The sequence below is a fragment of the Mustela putorius genome, unplaced genomic scaffold (genome assembly GCF_011764305.1).
Source record: "Mustela putorius furo isolate JIRA1106 unplaced genomic scaffold, ASM1176430v1.1 tig00537301_pilon_pilon_pilon, whole genome shotgun sequence".
In the NCBI taxonomy this organism is placed as follows: domain Eukaryota; kingdom Metazoa; phylum Chordata; class Mammalia; order Carnivora; family Mustelidae; genus Mustela; species Mustela putorius.
The window spans coordinates 554,844-578,236 of NW_025422439.1; the positions used below are offsets into that span (position 1 = coordinate 554,844).

The 23,393-nt window shown below is 44.1% G+C and overlaps 1 protein-coding gene across 9 annotated transcripts in view; it reads right to left on the reverse strand.

Moving 5' to 3' along the window:
* TNC (tenascin C) overlaps positions 1-23,393 on the reverse strand; it is a 92,868-nt gene that overhangs the window by 57,398 nt on the left and 12,077 nt on the right. For all 9 annotated transcript variants that reach the window (XM_004774059.3, XM_004774060.3, XM_045074020.1 and 6 more), the window contains exons 2-4: positions 6,795-7,388; positions 2,656-4,065; positions 1,117-1,380 (exon numbers count right to left, since the gene is read on the reverse strand). In XM_004774059.3, coding sequence (XP_004774116.1) covers positions 1,117-1,380; positions 2,656-4,065; positions 6,795-7,251 — 2,131 coding nt within the window. In that variant the 5' untranslated portion in view covers positions 7,252-7,388. The remainder of the gene's footprint in view (positions 1-1,116; positions 1,381-2,655; positions 4,066-6,794; positions 7,389-23,393) is intronic.

The following is a 23,393-nucleotide window of genomic DNA, read 5'->3' on the forward strand; positions in this document are numbered from 1 at the left end:
GGATTCTATTCCTGACTACTTGTGGGATGCTGTTTACTGTGAGGCAGCGTGACAATTAGCATTAGGACCCACCATAGGATTAAATCCTGGCAATTTCATATGGTGAAGCCATATGAACCCAGGGTTTGGAATGCGAGAAACTTGGGCTCAAATCTAGGCTCTGCATTACAAGTTGTGCGCGAAGGGGCGAATTGCAGAAAGTGCTCTAAGCCTCACCTTCTTCATTTGGGAGGAAGAGGTAAGTGGGCCTGTTCTTGGGAACATTTTGAGGACTGAGTGATAGTTGCATGTCGACCACTGGGCATGGTTCCTGGCGCACAGCACATTTCAATATGTGGCAGTCAATGTTATAGTTAGCAAAAATAAGGACCAATTTCTAGCCTTTCTTTTTAGGTATGAAGGGAATTATACTGATGTTGCATTTTTTTTTTTTTTTTTTTTTTTTTTTTTTTAAGATTTTATTTATTTATTTGACAGTGAGAAATCACAAGTAGACGGAGAGGCAGGCAGAGAGAGAGAGAGAGAAGCAGGCTCCCTGCCGAGCAGAGACCCCGATGCGGGACTCGATCCCAGGACCCTGAGATCATGACCTGAGCCGAAGGCAGCGGCTTAACCACTGAGCCACCCAGGCGCCCCTGATGTTGCATTCTTAAAGGAAGAACTTGAACCCTATTTTTTTTTTTTTTAATATGTGGACAGTGAGCTCCATAGAAAGGAAACAGTAGAATAGAATGGGTAAGGGCATAAACCTGCAACCAGACTTCCAGGGTTTAAATCCCATCTCTGCCACTTATAAAGAGTCTGATTTGGGAGGAGATGGTAAACATTTAGTCTCAGTTTTCTCATCTATAGAAAGGGTTAATAATTGTCCTGATCTCATAGGGTTATCGTGAGTTAAATGAATTGGTAGGCAAGGGGTTTCTTTAAAAAAAAAAAAATTCAGTGGGCTTAACTGGATCCCAGGGTCTTAATCTGTGCAATGATGAAAGGACAGCTCTGCTGCTTCGGGCATGAAGGGGAAGCGGTGACTTTTGGGGGGTGGGTCATGCACTGGGCAAGACAAGGGCCGCAGACGCTGCTGGGGCTTGGAGGTGGGGGTGGGTTCTGTGAACTCACACGTGGCCACCCTGGCGCTGACGGGAATGCTCTTCTTGTTTTCCAGGATGGCGAAGACGCGGATAAAGTACTCCACGCCTGGCTCCAGCTCCCGGATAGTGGTGGATGTCTGGTCCCCGGGCACGCGGAACTGCATTTCCAGGCCGTCCTCGTGGGTGGGCGTGTACATGACCAGGTACTCCGTGACCCGCATCTCGTTGTCCCAGGCCAGGTTTACAGTCTCTTCAGTCACTTCTGTCACGATGAGGTCTTTAGGAGGCGACACTGGCAGGAAGGCAAAAAGATAGCTGGGTCAGGTAGTGTTAGTACGGTCCTCTATAGATTCTCTCTCTAGGTGTGTTTGTCCCTTCCACTGCCAGTCACTGAGCCCCAATGTCCAGCTTCCATTTCCTAATATGAAATCCTCATCAAGAGCCTCCTGCTGTGATTCATTTTGAAAACCTTTGGTGACTTTCAGGCTACAGTGCTGGGTCTGCAGGCTGTCCTTCAGGTTTCTTTGTGATCTGACCCTTCCAACTTCTCTACTCTCTGGACCTTAGTTCAGATTAGGGCCGTTGGCATGGGCACATGCAGCCTGAGCTTGGCTCTCTGCTCTGAACTCGAGGTCATTCATCTTTAGCGCAGGAAGGGTTTCTGGGGCTCCTTTGGTCCAATTCTTTCATTTTCTAGGTATGAGTGAAGCAGAGGGACTAGCCCAACTTTGCTTCTCTCAGCAAATTGGGAACTCACACCTCCTCCCTGCCAGCCTGGTGTTCTTTCCAACCAGGCTTCCCTGCCTTGGGCCCATTAAACACATTTATTTATTCATATCAATGATACCTTTAATTGGGACAGAAATTCTCTGTTACAACAAGTATAGTCTGGGTGGCTAATAGGAGTGCAAAGAAGACCCTCAGTGAACACAAGCATTATCATTCTTTGTTGTATTTTCACTCAAGTCGGGTTTATTGAGCTCTTACTGTATACCGTGCCTTTTGCTGTCAGGATGGCACTCCTAGAAGGAGCTTATAATCCTTGGGATTGAAGACAGTCATAAAAAAGGAGTTAAGAGATGGGTCTACCTCGCAAGTGATTAATTAGCATTTACTCACTAGTTGAGTGTGCGTGTAGAACAGTTTTATGTAATCTCACTGTCCATTCAATTGAGCTGAATTTTTGCTCTCATCCAAATAGAGGGATTTAGGTTATTTTTGGCTCAGTGTCAGTGGGGAGTAGATGAGAAGGTTCATATTTGGCAAAAAGGCTGTTTTCATTTCATCTACCTCCCCACAGGGCACTGGGTGTTACACTCCGTGTAGACTAGATAGGTAGACTCAAATAACAGTTCTAGAATGTACCAGATAAGAGTGTTTGGGAAAAATTCTATGAGCCTCCGAGCCTTCTAATAGGCAGCCCTGTGACAGGTGAGTAACGCGGGCCCCTGCAATGGTGTGTGTGTGCTCCCGGGCATGGGCGCAGGTGTAACAGGACACATAGCTCTTCAACCCGCACCGGCGCCGCTTCCGAACCAACAGCAGGTGGCTCAGCGCCGGGACTCACCCTCGGAGCAGTCGTCCCCGGAGTAGCCCTCGCTGCAGATGCAGCGGCCCTCCACGCACTGGCCCCAGCCGCTGCAGTCATTGGGGCAGGAGCGCCGCCCGCAGTCGGGGCCCGCGAAGCCCTCCTGGCAGACGCACTGCCCGTCCTCGCAGCGGCCGTGGCCGTGGCAGTCGCCGGGACACCTCCGCTCCTGGCACGTGGCGCCCATGAAACCCTCGTGGCACACGCACTGCCCATTCACACAGCGGCCTTGGCCGTGGCAGTCGTCGGGGCACGCGAGATCTGCGCAGTCAGGGCCGGTGAAGCCGTGCTCACACTCGCAGTGCCCATCCACGCAGCGGCCGCGGCTGCTACAGTCCCGGGGGCAGCGCAGGTCCCGGCAGTCTTCCCCGGTGTAGCCGTCGTCGCAGACACACATGCCGTTCACGCAGCGGCCGTGCTGGTGGCAGTCGTTAGGGCAGCTCATGTCGCTGCAGTCGTAGCCCTGGAAGCCCGGCTCGCACACGCACTTGCCCCAGACGCAGCTGCCCCGGCTGTGACAGTCGTTGGGGCACCGCAGCTGGCCACAGTCCTCCCCGGTGTGGCCCTCGTCGCACACGCACTGCCCGTTGACGCAGCGGCCGTGACCGCTGCAGCCATTGGGACACTGGAGCTCACCACAGTCCGCTCCCGTGAAGCCGGCGTCACACTCACACTGGCCGTCCACGCAGCGGCCGTGCTGGTTGCAGTCGGCGGGGCACCTCTTCTCGCTGCAGTCAGGCCCGGCGAAGCCTGGGTCGCACACACACTGGCCCTGCTCGCAGCGGCCGTGGCCGGTGCAGGCGTTCGGGCAGCTGAGCTGGCCGCAGTCCTCGCCCGTGAAGCCCTGCTCGCAGTAGCAGGTGCCGTTGACGCAGCGGCCGCGGTCAAAGCAGTCGTTGGGGCAGATGAGCTCGCTGCAGTCCTCCCCCGTGAAGCCCTCGTCGCACACGCACTCGTTCTCCACGCACCGCCCTCGGCCGTGGCAGTTGTTGAGGCAGAGCGGCTCGTTGCAGTCGTCGCCCGCGAAGCCGTCCTGGCACACGCAGCGGCCGTCCACGCAGCGGCCGTGCTCCTCGCTGCACGCCATCGGGCACAGCTCCCGGCTGCAGTCGGCCCCCGCGTAGCCTTCGAAACACACGCAGACCCCGCCCACGCACTTGCCCTGGTCGTTGCAGTCACCGGGGCAGGCCGGCTGGCTGCAGTCCTCCCCCGTGAAGCCCTCGTCGCACACGCACTGTCCATCCACGCACTGGCCGCGCAGGTGACAGTTGCCAGGACATTCGGGCTCCGAGCAGTTGGGGCCCTTCCATCCAGGCTCGCACACACAGCCGCAGCCTTCCGCGCTGAAGTTTCCTCGGCCGCTGCAGAAGGGTCTCGTGTCCAGGCGGCCTGCAACCAGAGAACAGAGGCCCGCAGCTGAGCACAAGCAGTGGCTTACTCTGTTACCACCACGGGACCCCGATTCCAACACAGCCAGAAGATGGTGGCACCCTCAGGTCCCATCTAGCTTGAAAACTAGTTGCCTCAGGTGTGAAATCAGAGGGAACTGACATCCCCTTAGAGGAGGCGTGAATTCTTCACCTGTACTTTCTGAAACTGGGGCTCCTGGGGAAAGACTGTGTACTTATGTGTGTGTGTGTGTATGTGTGTGTGTGTGTGTGTTTTCCACCCTCGGGGAGGGGATCTGTAGTTTTTATCGAATTTTCAAATATACCCATGACCCTGGTGATTATAGATCACTGCCTCGTGGAATGTATTAGGCTGGGCTATGTAATTTCTCCTGCACCTAGTCAAGGTCAGGCACATAAGAGAATAATTGTTTCACCCAAGAAATATTTGTTGAACTGAACTCAATTCTGATTCTGGCTCCATAGCGGTGCTGCATTTGGAAAGCGAGTTAGATGCTCTGGATATCAGTTTCTTCATCAGTCAATGGGACCAACAGCCTGCTTCCCTGGGGTGTATCAGGGTTAAGTGAGGACATTACAGACCTACTGTTGTTCTCATTGTGATCTTCTCTTGCAGAGTTTTTTGGGTTGACTCAAGTCACTATGTTGATTTATGTGACTGAACTTTCTGATTTTCCATTACTGAAATGAGGCAGCCTAGGAATGGCTTTCTAATTCTGTCGGTACAGCTTCTAATGTGGCTCTGCCTCCACAATGCTCATGTGTGTCTAGCTTTTTCTTCCCATCCGAAAGCCTGCAGTGGTGGGTGAATCTGAGGAAGACATGGTCAGGGCTGACATGCCTCCAACTCTTTGAAGTCTGCCTCATGTCTTGGCTCAGCTTGCAGGAGTGGCTGGTGTAGTCTCCATGGAGCCAGGGAGAAGAAACAAAGCTCGCTCCATTTTCTCTGCACCCAAATACAGTTGTATTAATATGTTTTAGCTCCTTCCTAACAGCAGGGAAGAAGGCAATGAAAACAATGAGTTTGAGGGGCACCTGGGTGGCTCAGTGGGTTAAAGCCTCTGCCTTCAGCTCAGGTCTTGATCCTGGGGTCCTGGGATCAAGCCCCGCATCAGGGTCTCTGCTCAGTGGGGAGTCTGCTTCCCCTTCTCTCTCCCTGCCTCTCTGCCTACTTGTGATCTCTCTTTCTGTTAAATAAATAAATAAAATCTTAAAAAAAAGAAAAACGAGTTCAAAAGGTGAGAATCATATGTTTTCATGTATGGCAGCCATGAGACACAGTAGCTATTAAACAATTGGATGGTGGCTACTCTGGATTGAGATTTGGTATAAATGTCAAATACATATGGCATTTCAAAGGCTTAGTTTAAAGAAAGGAATATAAAACACCCGCTAATAAGTTTTGTATTGATCCCATGCTGAAAAGTGGATAATATGGTTATACTAAGTAAAACTACTTTCATTAGAACTATTTTCACCTGTTTCTTTTTCATTTTTTTAATGTGACTACTGGAAAAATTAAGACTATCTGGTTCATGTTATATTTCTCCCGGACAGCACTGCATTCAACAATTATTTCAACCCATTCTTTAGCATTAATCCTATTATGTAACTTCCATCTGCATTTTGCCAGGGAGTTGATGGAAGTGGAAGATAAAGTCATTTGTGCCTAAAGGAAACTTACCCACCTTGGAAACCTAGAGTATATCCTATAGTCCTCTCCACTTAGGGTGATTAGGTCTACTCTTGTAATAACTTATCAAAGTGCTTTCTCATTTTTTGGGGGGGGGGTGGGGTGGCAGAAATAAAGGTGTTCAGCTCTGATTTGAAGCTGCCAAAATTCCTGTAGCCCTGTCAAGTCTAGGCAGTGAAGATGAAGACAATTCTAAAATGGCAAAATCCCAGAGAAAAGGAAGAACCGGATACAGGCTATTATGGGGGGGATGGGGGCGTGAGCTCTGGAGACCACAGTTGCACTCAGAACTTGTTTTTCTTATTACTCTGGTGTCATTTTATGCCAGTTAGTTAACTTTGAGTTTCAGCTGTTAGATCTGTAGAATGGGAGTATTAAACATTATCTCAAAGAGTTCTAGGAAGGGTTTAATGAGGTAATGAATTACAGTACCTGATGCATAAGAGAGGGCTCAATGCATACTGTGATGATGGTTGTTGCTGCCATTAAACTGGAACCTTTTTTCCGGTTCCCAGACTTTGTACCACCACAGGCAGGACTGTGTCTTTGTGAGTTCAAGCCCTAACTTGATCACTTGTGGCAGGCCTGAAAATCCCACCCTCCCTCTGCGCCTTGGTTTTCCTGCCTGGACAATGAGGTGATGGGGCCATATTGGCACCTTTCAGAGAGTGATCTTTGGTCAGGAATTTCATAATATATTCTTAGGTTTTGGGGTACAGAATGTGTAGATTTCATAGTTAAATAAATGTTGGAAACTGGTCATTAAAATATAACAAGGTTTTTCCACGCAAGACTTCTCAGAGGTCTAGAAACTCCTCTGAGAAACATTTGTTAACCAGACTCTCCAAGAGCAGAACAGAGAGGGCTACTTTCTCCACATTTATTTGACCATAAAATCTCTTTTCAATGAACACTTTGTGAGGCCAGTTCCCCAGGGAACCTTTTTTGGAAACAAAGTGAGGGAGCTGGCTGTGCTCATCATTTCTCCCTTGTGGACGGCGAGGGGCTGGGTGTACCTTCAGCAGGCTGGAGACAGCAGCCGGCTCCCATGGTGCACTGCTCCCGCAGGGAAGACACCAGGGTCTCCAGCTCCTCCAGTCTGTTCAGAAGCTCCTTGACGTCGGGAGCCGCCGCGCAACCACAGGCTCGGCGGGGGATGTTGATGCGGTGTGTAAAGACGATCTGGTTTTCCCCGTCGACCGTGTGCTCCTGGAAGCTCTCAGTGGGCTCTGATGGTGGGGCCAGGTCCTTCTCCCCACTGGCTGATTCCAGATCCACTGAGCACTGGGAACCGACAGGCAGCTTGATGTTGTAGACGTGGTTAAACACTACCGGCTGCTGTTCCTCTGGCAGAGTGACATTGACCCCGCTTTGTCGCTTGTGCCGGATGACTTTCTTCAGGACCCCACCTTCAGTTGTGAGGGTGAACAAGGCTAGGAGGATGCCCGCCAACAGCCGGGTCATGGCCCCCATGGTGGAGGTGAGTTTGGCTAGGGGGTTTTTGTGCTTTCGCTCCTAGGCTGTCTCAGTCTCAGGCAGAAGTGCGGATGTGGAAGCACAGAGGAGAATCCAGATGAGTGGGTTCCTGATCTTCTCAAAGGAATTCTCTTCTACAAGGAAATGAGGGAAAACAACAAGCTTGTTAGTATCCATTGCTAATTGACTCTATTGAATATTGTCATTCTGAGTGAATTTTGATGTTCTATCTCCTGCGTTGGAAGTTTTCCTGATACTCCTCCAGTATTGCCTATAGTGTTGATACAAACTGGTAAGTCATGTAACTTTTGTCCTATTTCTCTTTCTGTGCAGTGAGTGGCTAATGTCAGAGTTAAAATAATGATATAAGCAACAATATGATAAGTAGAAATCTTTCATAGATTTACGAATCCTTTCAGTCTTTCCTCAATGAGCCTACTGAATGAGTCATTGTAGTGCCAAGAGGCCATAATCACAGTAGATGTTCAGTATTTCCTGCCTCTTATTATTTGTCCTCCAGTCCCAATTTAGCAGAGCAGCATCTGCTGGTTCCCCTCCACCCTGGGAGGCAGAGGTTCAAACAATGAACATGCTAGAAGGCAAGGCGAGTTTTAATTCCAGCCCACTGCTTCTTAATTGTTATGTCACCATGGGAACAGCCCTTTTGAGCCTCAATTTCTCTTCTCCTTGATCTATTTCTAAAACCTTAAAAAGTCAGGTGTTTTGGAGAACCTGATAGAATGTTTCTAAAGCAGTTGTCCAAACTATGATTGAGGGCAGGAGATGGCTCAGAAAGAATGTCCATGAGTCTCTGATGTCTTCTCCAATCTGCAAGTACTTACACTATTCTCACTGAGTGTTATGGACTAAATCCTGTCCTCTCCTTTCCCCAAATTCATATACTGAATGAAGCCTGAACTTCTCATGGGACTATATTTGGTGATAGGGTCTGTAGAGAGGTAATTAAGTTTGAAAGAAGTCATAAGAGTACATCCCTAATCTGTTAGTGCTAGTGTCCTTAGTAGAGGAGGATCACCAATGTGACAGAACTCCCCCTCTCCCTCTTTCTTTCTCTCTGTGCACACAGGAGAGGTCGAGTGAGGACAGACTGAGAAGGCAGCCATCTGCAAGCCAAGAAGAGAGGCCTCACCAGACTGAATTTTCCAGCACCTTGAATTGGAAGTGTTATCCTGTAGAATATGTAAGAAAATAAATTTTTGTTGTTTAAGCCAAAATAATGGTCTGTGTTATGTTTCTATAATAGCCTGAACAGACTAATAAACATATTGTGTTTTCCACAATAGTCAGAGTTTTGTGGAGGTAGAAATAAACAAGACCAAGTGGCTACCCTCAGAGGTCTTAACATTAGAATTATAAATAAAAGGGAATCACACATTTAATACTTAAGGAACAAAGTAGGAAGGAATGCAAATGACTGATTTTGTGGTATAGGGTACTACTGCTTATGGAGTGTGAAACAAATGAAAAGAATTGTCGAAGAATGGTAGTTGGAAAGGATAGAATCTAAACTAAGCCTTAAAAAGAGAGAGGATAAGATACCAACAGAGTATGGAGGAGATTATGTCATTGAGAGGCAGTTCCTAACTTTGCTAAATTGTCTTATTCATCTGTCTTATGACTATTTATCTGTATGGACAAGCAAGGTAGCCGGAGCAAGGGCTGTTGTCAAAGGTGGTTGGGAAATTCTTGAGTGGATAGGAAGACATGGCTAAACCTTAGATGGTTATAAATTGACCTAAGTATGCTCTGGATGCATGTGGTAATGATATGTACATATACATATACATATACATATACATATACATATACATTCATTCTCCTATTTAATTGGAAAATACTACTGAATATAGTTCAAGAAAATAGTTGAGATGTATTTGGTTTTTAATTGGTCACTTTGCAAATTGGCATTTTTCTATGCCCATGTTATTCTTACACTTGCTTCTTCAGAGATGACCATGTATGTCAATTAGATGCAGTATTTGGAATGCTTATTCTACAGAGGTCCTCCAACTTTTTTTTTTCCTCCAGAAAGATCTTATCCCAATGATAGAATGTATCAACATGATTCCACGTGATTGCCTCCTGCAGGACAACAGGAAGTCTTGGTGAAATCTGGAGCAGGGTGATGGTAGGGAAAACTGAAACAGTAGGACTGAGCACAGGTCTGGGGACTAGAAAGCACTGGCTGTGCATTTAATCAATTCCTACCCACACATCTCCATTACGTCCTAATTATATTCATACTTGAGATTTTACCATCTATCTATGCAACAGCTACTTTGGGCATCTACTCCCTGGTTAGGCAAAAATAAACAAACCCCCCAAACAACAGCAACAACAACAACGAAAAGGAAACAAACACTTCTTTTGAGTATGCTTTCTTATTCAAATTAGTTTCCTAAATAAGAATGTGTGGATCTCCGATGTAGGCCAGCCCATTGAAAAAAATTATTATGAAGAAGAGAAACTTGGCAAGTTCTTTTCTTTTAAGCCAGCATAACCCATCTTATTTGTTTACTGGACGAATATTCATTAATTGCACACTCTATTGCAATCACTTCAACTCTCTTTGCCTTCCACAAAGTCCTTCCTTCCACCACTTTCTTCCCAACAATTCTTAGTTTTCTCTTTCTTTCTTCTTCTTCTTCTTCTTTTTTTTTTATGAGGAAGGGCCATGGGCCAAGCTTGAAATGCTTTTGGACTTTCATCCAACACTTTTTTGTGTGTTGCTAAATGACTTAAATTTCCATCTAAAAAGGCTATTAAAGCTGCTGGTTGAGACTCTGAGGCAATGAGTCTAGGGTAATAATGACCAGAGTATGGGTTGAGTGAGGATTTTTCACTGTCGTATGTCAGAGACTTACACTGGCACAGCCAAATGCTGCATTGTTTGGAGGAAGGAAATGTGATTCTTGAGGGTTTTGTATTTTGCATTGGCTCACAGTGGTCTGAGGGCAGGTGGATATTTTTTGTACTTTGGAAAAGACCCATTACATCTTTGGTGTGGAGGAAAGTGCCTTGGCTTAAAAATTAGACACACCTGGGTTCAATGCCACTCACTAGCTCTGTGACTTTGACAAGGGACTTCTCTCTCACCATGACCTTATTTGTAAAATGTGAGTGGAAGTCTTTCCAAAGGGAATTATGGATTAGAAGTTTGTCCAGAAAGCATCCAGCATGGTGACAGGTCCATAGTAGGCACATATTTAAAAGGAGCTGCTGGGGCACCTGGGTGGCTCTGTTGGTTAAGCTTTGCTTGGGTCCTGATCCCGGGATCCTGGGATGAGCCCTGAATGGGCTTCCTGCTCAGTGTGGAGCCTGTTTCTCCCTCTCCCTCTGCCTGTAGCTTTCCCTGCTTGTGTTCTCTCTGTCAAATAAATAAATAAAATCTTAAAAAAAAAACTTTTTTTTTTAAAGAAACTACTGTTTTGTTGTACTCCTAAGAACAAAACGTAGCCGTGAGTCCAGCTCAATAGCTTTTCCTTTGCTTAAGCTTGAACTTGACCTCTGCACTGAGTCCTGTCTTAAACTCTGTAGCAACCTGGATTTAGATGAAAGAGGCCCTGTAGAAACTGCTGATGGGGAAGGAGGTAAACCTCATGAAGATAAATTTTCTAGTACTGGAAATATTTACACCAGAGAGGAAAAAGATAGGGAGCAAATAATAACCTTTAAAAATGTAAAATATTCTCATGCAGACAACTGGCTGGTTAATGTCTCCCTTGAGGATAGACTTAAGGATAATTACTTTAGACTGTAGTTGTGATAATTTAGGTTAGACGTGAAGGGTCATGTTCTGACAGTAGGGCTTTTAAAATTTCAGAATGAACAACTTATCCTATAGAGACTTTTAAAAAACACAAGCAGATTCTTATCTTTATAGGAAGAGACCAGGCAATGGAAGGTCTGGAAACTATCTTGCAGGAGGAATGAGTGTGGATTGTGTGTGTTTAGCCTTTATTTGAAAAAGCTAGGGTTGAGAGGGACAGGATGACCACGTATAAATTCTAGGGAAGTGGGATCTGGCTAGTCCCTTATGTCCTCAAAGGACAGAACAAGGGCCAATGCATGTTTATGTTGGGGTGGGGAGGAGGGATGGTTACAAGAAGGCAAATTTCAGCACAACAGAAGAAATATTTTTCTACTTGGAACTCTCCAATAGAAAGAGCTTCTTTGAGAACACAGCACCACCCAAGGCACTGGAATGTAGACTTGTGTTGAAGAACACAACTTCTGTAGACACACTGTCTTGGGTTTGAGTCACTGTTCAACTTTCTCTTTCTTGGGTAAAATGCTATCTCCTAAGCCAGAGTCACATCATCATTAAAATGTGATACAAGGGTTCTCAGAAGATTGTTGTGAAAAGTGCAGGAGACAATGTGGGTAGCAAAGATGGCAGGGCCTTTGTCAGCAGTGGGAGCTCATCAAAGGGAAGGTTTTGTAGTGAAACGTATGACCTTCAATTAGTATTTTTTCTAGAATTTTCTTTCTCCCAACTCTTGAAATCTTGGCATATACAGATCTGTTTTTAAAGCAAAGATAAAAGTTCTATAGTGAAGTAGAGACTCCTCTTTCATTCCCAGACAAATACACTTTTGAAGATATGGATGTAGATCCAGATCGAGGTCTACCTATATTTTATGATAAGATTAAAGGATCTAGTTGAGTATCAGTGTTTGTAAAAGAGAACAGCAGGAAGAGACACAGTTTTGCATTGGCTCAACACATAGACTGCTGGGGTTACACGCTTAGGACAAAGGGGCTATTTCCAAGCTTTGCATGTTGCCCTGCTCTTTATCTTGTCTCAGCATATATTCTGGGTGCAGAAAAGTAGTGCAGAGCGGACTCTGCTTTGTATCTTTATCAAAAGTAATTTTTAGATCCAAATGAACTGCTGTGCTTTTTTTTTTTTTGAGATTCTTTAGATCCCTCCTTTCCTATGAATTTCCCAAAACATAATTAGTATCAAGAGAAAAAAAAACCATAAACATTCCTCCATGAGATAGAAGGTTCAAGAAGAGGCAGAAAACTTTGCACTGGTCTAGAGCTGTAGTGTCCAATATGGCAGCCAGCAGCATGAGCAGTTGTTAAAATGAAAATGAATTAAAGTTAAATATAATGAAAATCTCCATCGTTAGTTGTAATATTCACAGTTCAAGTGTTTTATAGTGGCACACAGTGACTAGAACATTAATGCAGCCAAAGAACAGTTCCATTATGGCAGGAAATTCTACCGAGCAGGATTGGTTGAGAGGACTGTTTAGTGATATTAAATCCATGGTCCAGACAAGGAAACTGAAGTTCAGAGAGGTCAGAGAGAATCTGTATGATGTTGCTTAGTGTCCTGTCTCGTGAAAATGGGGGAGTACCTCAGGTACATATGGCAGGAGACTCATGTAAGAAGATGGTGTCTGTATGGTAACTCAGCGAAACATTAGAAAATATGTATGTGCAGTATAATTTCTGTTACGTTTTTGGACCTTACATGTCCAAACATAATCCAGGTACAGGTAAGAAATGGTCTTTATGGCTATTGTCCTCCTCAAATCTGAAGGTACATCCATCTTGCCCCAGACCTGCATCCTTCCTGAACCCTGCTCCCCATCCTACTCTTGGGATAGGAAATATTTTCTCTCTCCTTCCTTCCTTCCCTCCTCCCTACCACCCATCTTCCCTCCTTCACTTCTCTTTCTCTCACTTTCTTTCTTTCTTCATACTTCAGAGCCCCAAGTTCTCTATGAGTTTCTTCTCCTCAAATCATAGCAGAGAGATAAGCTACTCCAGGAGCACTCTGGGTTTGCCTAACATCTTTTCCTGCTTGGCCTCACCCTTCTCTTGGAAGCTGGTAGAACCTGTCAGAGATAACTTATGGCTCTCTTTCTGTTGACCCATATACTACTTGGCTCCAGAGTTTTTGAGAGGACTCAGTCCCTTCCCTTTAGCAATATAAACCATTCTGTTGATAAAGTAGCTGGGTGTGAGAGAAAGAGCCTGATCTTTGGAAAGAAATAGACCTATGTTAGAATCCAGCTTTTCCACTTAGTAGCTGCTTCTTGTGGCCATGGGTTCACCCCTTGAGTCCCACTTGCCTGGACTCCCCTACATGGCTATTTCTACATCTATTTCATGGTGTTTCAGGAGAATGGAGTGAAGTGAGATATATGTTAAGCTACTAGCATGGCATGTGGCATACAGCACGTGGTTTATATATGGTGGCTAATAATAACAGAAGCAATAGTAACACTGGTCAAATAAAGAATGGACCAGAAAGGAAACTTTGCATCTAGAAGAGATGGGAGAATCAGGGAGATACATCATGATTATAATAACAATGTAACAGGTAATAACAGAGACTGGTCAACCCAAGTCTATGTATGTCTGAAGTGGAAGGAGGCCGCATTCTTTTGAGGGGCTTAAGAAAAACATGTTGAGAGATGTGCCATCTGGGATGGGCCTGAACTGATGGGTGGCAGTTTCGGAAAGTGGATGGATACAATTGTAGCATGTGGGTAGAATTCAAAGCCTGTGGAAGTCTAGAAAGGGAACAGAGAAAAGGCAAGGGACTTGGAGTCCATGGCTGATGTGGAGAATAAAGAAGATGACAAACATGTCCTTTTGTGGCTTCCTGCTAGAGGCAGAGGTGGGGGTCACGTGGATGGACAACTGAAGGTTAGTTCTACTCAGGGGTCAAAGACATGCAGGGGAGTGGAAAGGAGTGAGCACACACAGTTGGTAGAACCCGAGTTAGGAATAGGAGTATATGAAAGGTCAAGGTGAAGCTGGCACTGAGCCCAGTAAGCAACATTGTATCTCTCTAAGGATAAGTGTCTAATTGCTCAGTGTCCTCTGTCAAGAGGACTAAGTAGAACACAGGCTTCTGTCTTTAGTCCCTGGTCTCCAAATACTGGCATATTTACTGTTGCACCCTCCAGATTTAAAGAGATGGAAATAATGGTCCTGAAGACTTTTTTTTTTTTTTTTTTTTTTTTTTTAAGTTGGGGAGGGCATTAAGCTGTTAGGACTTCATGGCTGTTTCAAGATAAAAATTAATTCTTGGTTCACCTTCTCCGGTATTAGAGGTTACCATTGAAGGATCATTTCCCAGATCTTGGCATCACAGATTTTTATTCAGAACATTACTCTGAGGTGACACTTCATTTAACAGGTGAGGAAAGCAGGTCGGTATTGTGGTGCCATACCCCAAGGGCTTTCTGGTTAATAATTTTACACTTTAAGGTGCCTCTTATCTGGTGATCAGATCTGCGCCCACCCCATCTCTAAGAAGAGCTGCTTTGTACCTCACCTTTTGGAAGCAGCGTGACATAAACTATCCGTTATTTTTAGGCACCTTGCCACAGGACAAAGACCATTGCTGGATAAAGGAATCAACAATCTTTGAATTTTTCCCTGGTCACAGCTGGAAAATAAACAATTTCATTTTTAGATAAAGCTTCCAACTGGCTAGAATCATATTTCAGAATTAGTTACTTATGACTTCATTTTCAGTGGTTCCCAGAATATATCTATCTTGTTGACTTAGGCACGCACATGAAATATCCTAGGTTGGGGGCAGCGAGGAGGATTCCTAGTGTTTAGAAATGCCGATGAATCTCTTTCTGTTGCATGAGGCAGCTCACACCAAATTTTTTCTTCTTGCTTACAGGCAAGAGAATTTTATCGCACACAGTCATTTAAGCATGGAGTTGCTTACATGGGCATTCTTAAAGGTTCTAGAAATTCTTCACCCCTTGTCCTTCCCAACATCCATAAATTCCTTCTTGGAATGTGTCAGGAAGAGAGAGGAGCCAGGAAACAGCCTTGAGGGTGGAATTTTTCCGAGGACATCTGATCCTTACAGTTAGTGAGGCCAGCACAACCTGTCTTAAAAGAATTAAGAGAACTCTGACTGCCAAACCAAAGCACCTCCAAGCCCTAGGTGTTTGAATTCCAGCACTAAAAAGCATTTATCCATTCATGTCGCATGGTGACTTAACCGGTGCCCAACTCGGATGCTACTGGAGCCAGCAATCATCCCAGAGGGCTGAGAATTAACTCATTTGAAAAATTATTCATTCTCGCATTTAACACAGATAAGTTGAATGAGTGCTAAGATAGCCCAAGGGATAGTGAGGTGTCTGAGAGACCCATGATGGATCATTCTTGCTCTCATTAAATTTATGGTCCAGTAAAGGAAACAGACATGTCAACAGATAATTACAGGGAAGAACGATAAATGCTAAAATGGACCATTATCCAGGGAACGTCTGCAGTGTTTGAGAATATCTATTCTAGAATTAGTCGAGTACTATTGAACCCTGGTTCTGCCACTTGCTCTCAGTTTGACCCCTATGGAATTGCCATTTTTGTAGGTCAGAAATGGTTGGATAGAAGGTAACTTCATATGGTTCCTTCTAGTAGCTACAACCTTCGATATGTAACTTTGCCTCTCTGAGACTCAGTTTTCTTGCTTGCAAAATGATACACTAGTATCAACCTCAGAATAAAATTCTCTCAACTAACTGCAAGAGGCAGAAAATGAGATTAAATGAGATAATATATGAAAAATATTTAGGACAGTGCCTAAGGGGGGAGAGATTTCAGAAATCTGTGCGTGTTGTTATTGTGTGATGATTTGTATCCTTGATTTGGAAAAGGCAGTTATTAGAAGGCTAGTCTCTGAAGGATGGGAGATTTATAAGGGATGGCGGGGAAGCCCCCTCTTGCCCACTATTCCTTTTTCCTTGGAAGTGTACCATTGTTAGTGCTTCAGTTTGTCAAGGGATAGGGATACTCTGAAATCCACAGTGGAATGAGGACTTAGAGGTCACAGCCCTGGTTCTTCTCCTGGTTTATTTATTCTCAGTCGGTAGCAAGAAAGGCAAGTCTGTGAGCCTAGGGTGGGGCTCTTTTCTGGGAGGTCAGTACCCTGGCCAAGAGGCAGTGCTCCTCCTGGGATGGTTGTCCATGCCGCTCTGCCAGGGATTTCTTCAGAAGAGGCTACTTGCGGTTGACTCTTTTAAGACACTACTCCTGACGGGAAACATTTGGCTCAGCTTCTCAGCACTTTCCATAGACACAGACAGACATGAGTGAAAATCAGATTTGAGTGGGGCTTAAAAGCAACTGTAGAAGATCATGGAGTAGGGGGGTGGCAAATTTGTATCACCAAAACACATCCTTCTAGTATACGTGGCAGGCATTGCTAATCAGCACCTATCCATTTCCGCAGAGCCCTGCTTTCCAGTTGGTATGAATACATCCCTCCAGGCAGATACATCTGAATTAGGAGATGTAGTACAGGCCTTGAAAGGGAATTACTGAACTGAAACCTCAGAGAAGGTCCGTAGCTAATTAGTGGTAAAGTTGATATTAAAACTCAGAGATCCTCCCTCTTGGTCAATGAATTTGATTGAGGTTTATCTTTTCCCCCTAGCTACGGAAAGCCCTTCAAAAATAAGAGCATCTGAGAGGTTTCTAGTAATTCTTAGTCTGGGGTCTTTGTAAAGATACTTCAGAAAGAAGTATCAGCAATAGGGTCTTGGAGAGACTCTGTGTTATGAGATTTCCAGGTTTATTGGTCCTGTAAGTTTTCTTCAGTTTTCCATCCATCCATCCACCCATCCATCCATCCCATCCACCCATCCATCCATCCATCATCCATCCAACCAACCAACCAACCAACCAACCAACCATCTTTTCAGTACATAGTTATTAAATACCTACCATCTGCCTGGCCTTGAGTGAACCATGAAGGATACAACAATGAGGAAGATCAGCATATTCTAATCATAAAGCTTATAATTTCCTCCTGAAAGTTTACAAATGCAGTGTTTTTTAAAAGTTATTATTTTTTATCTTTTCAGAGAGAGAGAGAGAGGGAGGGAGAGAGAGCGTGCATGCATGTGTGGGGTTGGGGAGGGGCAGAGGGAGAGAGAGACTCTCCAGCAGGCTCCATGCCCATCAATGGACAAATGGGAACCTGACGTGGGGCTCAATTTCACAATTTTGAGATCATGACCTGAGCAGATATCAAGAGTCAGATGCTCTACTGTCTGAGCCATCCAGATGCCCACAAATTTATTTGATTTTAAGTCCATGTACTGCAGATTTAATATTTGTGATATTCTTTTTTTAAAAGATTTTATTTTATTTATTTGACAGATAGAGATCACAAGTAGGCAGAGAGGCAGAGAGAGAGAGGAGGAAGCAGGCTCCCTGCTGAGCATAGAGCCCGATGCAGGACTCGATCCCAGGACCCTGAGATGATGACCTGAGCCGAAGGCAGTGGCTTAATCCACTGAGCCACCCAGGCGCCCCAATATTTGTGATATTCTTAAGTGTCATTGCAATTTGCGAACATGGCACACTCTCAGGCTAACAGCAAGAGTCTAAGTGAGAAGATTCTTTTAAGAGACACTTGCTATTTACTTACTATGGGTTGCACATTGTGCTAAGTGCTAGGGAGACTCTGCAGAAGAAGGACTTATTCTGTTTCCAGAAATCTCAGAAACTAGAACATACACAAGGTTCAGTAGCAGTGCTGGCCTGAAGAAGGAATTGAAGAAAGTATCAGTCTGAGCAGGTAAGCTCCCAGAGGGCTTCCTGGAGGAGGAAATGCTCAGAACCACCAAATGTTGATTGAAAAGGCCTTGAAGGTAAGAGTATGAAATAATAAAAATGCTAATGAAAGCCATAAAAATGGTCATCTACGACCATTCCGTGTGTGCTTATTTTGCTAGTAAGTATCTTAAGTTTCCAATTTTAAATTCTTACAAAATGGTATGAGGCAGTATCTTTATTCTCATTTTGAAGATGAGGAAACTGAGGCAGAGAATATTTATGTGGCTTATGCAAGTTCAGACACGCATTAAGTAGTGGAGTCAAGACTTGAACACAAGTCCATCTGAATCCAAATATGTGCCCTAAACCACGGTCTTCCACAGCCTTTAGTTCTGGAAGGCTGGGGAAAAGGTTGTGGTTCAAGACCAGTCCCAAGCTCTGTCTCCATAACTTTCAAACACCTGGCTCAACTGGGAAAATCTCTGGAGATGCTGTCAAAGCCCAGTTATCAATGAGAGAGGGTACCAGATGTCTTGAAGACTGCTCAAGAGCCCCCTTGCCATCTCTGAGTGGACAAATCTATTTGTCCTTCAAGATAGAGCTAAAAAAAGTCATCTATTGTTAGAATTTTTTTGGTAATTTTTTCCCTCTGAATTCTCTTGAGTTCTTGACTTGATATGATTTCCATCATGTGTCATTCTAAAATTGATTTTGGATGACTTATTACATATGTATATCTTTCTCTTTTAGAGCACAAGCCAATTCTATCTTGTATTTATGTTGGACTATAAGGAGTTAGATTGAATGGAATCTGTCAGCTCCATGTAGACATGAACTATATCTGAGTCATTCATCTCCTACTACCCAACACCAAGCTCAGTGTCCACAACATAGTGAAGGCACAATATGTTTATATTTACATGAAATAAAGCTGAATATATTTCTTGCTTTGAACTTACACATAGCAGGGGTACTTATGCATGGAACGACTGAATGAACAAATACTCTTATTTTCCTGATAGCTCTCAGAGAATTAGTTCTCCCGTGATCTCTTCTAAGACAAGATGTATCAAGGAATTGACTATAGCTGCACTCCAGGAATTACTTCATTTTAATTCACTCAGCTGTTCACTGGGTACCTACTATGTGCCAGACACTACACTAAGCACAGGGAGACCAAGATACATTGGGCTTCTTCCCATGAGATTCCAGGCAACACCTCAAGGGTTCTTGAGAGCCTGGTACTGTCTGTGTTGAGACAGACCTTCCACAGGAACAAAGTAAACTCAACTAGACCTTTAGCAGGAGACAAACTCAACCAGGCCTCTGATATACTCAGTGTAAAATTCTGGTTTCAATGGGAATGAAGCCTCCTTCGTTATTAGTCAGCAATTCTTTCCATTTCAAGGCAGTATTTGTTGTTGGTTAGACTAGGTCACTCTTTCTTCTTTTGAATTTTGACTTTTCACTACTTATTTTTCAGCTCCCAGAGATTTGAGGCTCTACTAAGACCACATAGTGGAGAGTGCAGCAGATCAAAGGGCTAGAAAATGAGCTTTGAGGCACAGTCCTGCCAACCACTCACTGTGGGACCTTGGGCAGGTCCCATCCACTCTCCTGTCAAATAAGCAAGAGTGTGCATCCCCAGTCCTTGACTCTGGTTCTAAGGACCTGTGATCCATTACTAATTTGGTAATATTTCTGCTGAACTTAAATTCGGACTTCATTTTAGACCCATGTCAAGTAGCCAATATTAAGTACAGCCCTCTGCTCCCCACAAAATGTTTCTTTCTTTTGTTGTTTGGCTGAAGGACTGGTGGTGCTTTGTGGGTTCCTTCTTCCCATCCCCCAAACAGAAGTTTCCTTACCAACCCAATTAAACTCACAAGTCTTAATCCATAAAATATTTCCATCCAGACACAATAATGAGATTCATATTTGTGGTTTAGTATACCTAAGAAAAGCTCAGATGAAATATGACTAGATCCATTGATACATTCAGACCACAAACTGCCCTGGTGTGGTCTGGTTTCAATTTCTGAAATAAAAATTTTGCAGAGCACTTGCTTTCTCTCTCCTCTTTCTTGCCTAGACAGAAAGGAAAATAAAAAGTGGGTCCGACCAAGTGGCAACAATATAGGTTCTTATAAAATTCTGGAAAATTGCTCCAAATGTAAATTTCAGTTCATTTCCTAATGGAACAATGACCTCCTCTGGCCTTTATCCAGAATTTCAGGAAATTTAGTTGACTCTACTGGAAGTAGGTTCCTGAGCTCTTGAGCCAAAGCAAAGAGATTAGAGCTTTGTCTAGAAGGGATGGGTTACAGACTGACTCATACCTCAACGTTATATAAGAGACCTTCTGAAAAGGGCTCTGGGACATGATGACCCCTGTGAAACTGTTGTTAGCCACCCAATGCCAGAGATGTAGCCTTGTAAGTCTTTGGAAATTCTTAAGGAGGCACTGGGATGGGATAGGGAAGAATATAGCCTTTAGAGCAGAAAAGCTGGAGATCAAACTCTGCTTAACTGCTGGGGAGCCTTGGACTAAAACCTATAACGTTTCTGAATGGTGGCTTCTTCAGCTATAAAATCAGGATCTTTCCAGGACTGTTGGAGACAGTGACTAGAATAATAGAGTTATGAATGCTACCTAAGGGTTAGTATCTGTTCTGCTTTTCTCTCCTCTTCCTCTGTGGCTTCCCTTATTAGGGAGCTCCTCAGCATCAGACATAAGAAAAAATAGTAATATTATAGAGGTGGTTCAAACATCGACTGAGAGGTTGAACTGGTTTGGGATGCAGCTGAGTTTCAGCTTTCTTGTCAACCTCAGTGAGCTGATATGGCCACCTGGCGCCATGGCCTCGTCTGGACTCAGTGGGTAAAAGTGCTGCAATGGCTTAATAATGAACTCCAGGGGTCGTGAAGTGAGAGAGCATTGATATGTGTGCCAAATATTTGGCATAGCAAGACTAGATGGCTTTGGCAATCTTTTCTGAGCCGATGTGCTGATATTTGAATGAATGGAATGCCGATTGAGACCTGAGACAGAGGGAACCAGATGGAGTGTCTGATGATATAAAGGCCGGTATGAATCAAGTGCAATAAAACTTGATGCATTTTGATAGAAGTTGACTCCCAAAATGAAACTATGCTTCCAAAATTGGAAGCAGGACACTGGACTCTCAGGGAAAACTAGCACTGCTCTGGCAATTAATCTGTGTGATACACAAGGGAACATACGTTCATTGTCTCTTCTCTCTTTCTCAAATGGGGCCATTTCTATGCTTCAACAGGAGCTAATACCGACTGAACACACCTGTGCCAGGAATCGTGCTGCCTGTCTTACTTGGGTTATTTTGTTGAATCCTCTCCAAGGCCTATGAAGTAGTTGCCTTTCTTTGTTTGTTTGTTTATTTATTTTTCATTTAGGGATGAGGAAACTGAGGTTCACACCGCTCCAGCTCACAGTGCGAGAAAGGGTCAGCAGGGATTTAATTCAGAGGGACAGACTCAGGTGTTAGAGAGCCCATTCCTAACCCTCGGCTTTGCTGCCATCTTTGACTGATGTCAAAGTGTGGTCTGCACAGCAAAGCAAAAAGGCAAACTTCAAAACGACCCAGTGGTCAGGGTCCAGGGTAACTACTGACAATAAAAGACCTTTACTTCCAGAAAGAGTTGGAGAAGTTGCGCATGAGCCTGAAAAAATAGATATTTTTAACCCCTGACTTGGGTTTAATTAGCTGTATAACTTTAGGTGGCATTTTGTAAAATGTAATCTACAACATGTTGGCAGGTATTAATGCAAGGGAAAAAAAGATTTCCTAGTTAAACATGTTTGGAAAATGCTATTTTAAACCAAATGTTATTTTAAACCAAACAAATTTTACAGCTTTGTTTACTTCAGGGTTTTCCAGGGTCTTTAATGGGTTTGTGTTCATCGGAAATCTCCAAGAGGGGGAGAGTTTATAGTGTTTTCCAAACCCACTTGATTATTTTGTGTTTGAAGTATGTCACGGGATTCGGTTTGGTGGCACACAATGGGGAAAGTGCAGATTTGGAACAAATCTACACCCTCCTCCTTCCATTTCCTTACACGTTCGATGGGAGTAATGACGATATTCAATCATGGCCAGTCTCTGAGTGCAAGGCTTGTGGATGGAAACTTTCCACCAACGTAAACCGTGAGTAAGGCAGACAGTATCACACGTATTCTCTGCCTGGAACTTTACAGACGCCCTTTTTATTTTAAGATTTATTTATTTATTTGAAAGAGACCATGAGCAGGAGAGGCAAAGGGAGAGGGAGAGTGAATGTCAAGCAGACTCAGTGCTGAGTGGGCCTCAGCCTCATGACCCTAACATCACAACCTGAGCCAAAACCAAGAGTCAGATGCTTAACCAACTGCGCCACTCAGGGGTCCCAGCAGATGCCCTTTAATGGTGATGGCAACCTTAGCCGTTAGGAAGTGCTGTTCATCTTTTATTGTTATGAGAGCTGAAAGCGTCAGAAGGTGAAATAGCTTGCCCAGCCAGTAATTATGTTATTTAGAATTAAGAACTCAGTCTTATAATTCCAAACCCTATACTCTTTCTGCTACACCAAGTTATCTTTTTAAGTAAGATTCACTTTATCTTAGGTTTAAATAATATTTATGCAAGAAATATCACAGGGATACACAATTCTACTTACATGAGTAAGTAGAATTTTTGGATCCCTAAAATGGGGCCCCTTAAGAGGGCGGGGCTGGGGAGCCAGAGTGCATATGGCCATTTTATGTACAGTTTCGAACTTGAGGGGAGGCACAGAGCCAAATGTGCTATAATATCTATGTCTCAGGCAAATCTTTAAAGCCCCTGGAAACAGCCTACTCTCTTTGAGTCTGGCCTGGAGAGAAAGTGAGTAAGTGAGAGGAAGATAAAGTGAGAAGTAGCAGACAGAGGAGCTTAACAAATCTCTCCTTTCTGGAAAACTGGCCCTCATGCTATGTATGACCAAAAAAAAAAAAAAGAGTACTGTTTCCAAGAAATCAGTCAAGGCATGAGAGTCTTGCAGAGGGTCTAGAAATTACAACTTTCATTTTTAAAAGAATGGACTTTTATAAACAAACAAATAAATAAATAAATAAATTTGTAGAGATGGGGGAGTCCTTTCTGGACAACAGCATTTAATTCAGCATATGTCAGGCAAGTCAACAAATTTAGCCTGGGAGAGATAGAAGACAGAGGAGGTTCCAGGGGAAATCGAGGGTGAATCACAAAAATGAATAACTCTTCTGTCATTCTTCGAAGTTTCTTTCAGTATTATGTTTTTGGAAGGGGGACTTACTAGGTGAGCCTTTATTTCTGTTTCAATTGTTTCATATGTGTAAATATAATAATATACACCTTGCTAGGTTGTGGTGATTGGAAATTAGGTATCTAAAGTTAGCACACTGGCAGGAGTCCATATCATTTCTAAGTGACCAGACAGTAAATATTTTAGGTTTTGCAGCTAGATGATCTATGTCACAAAGACTCAAGTCTACAACTGCAGAAAAAGTAGCCATGGTCATGGCA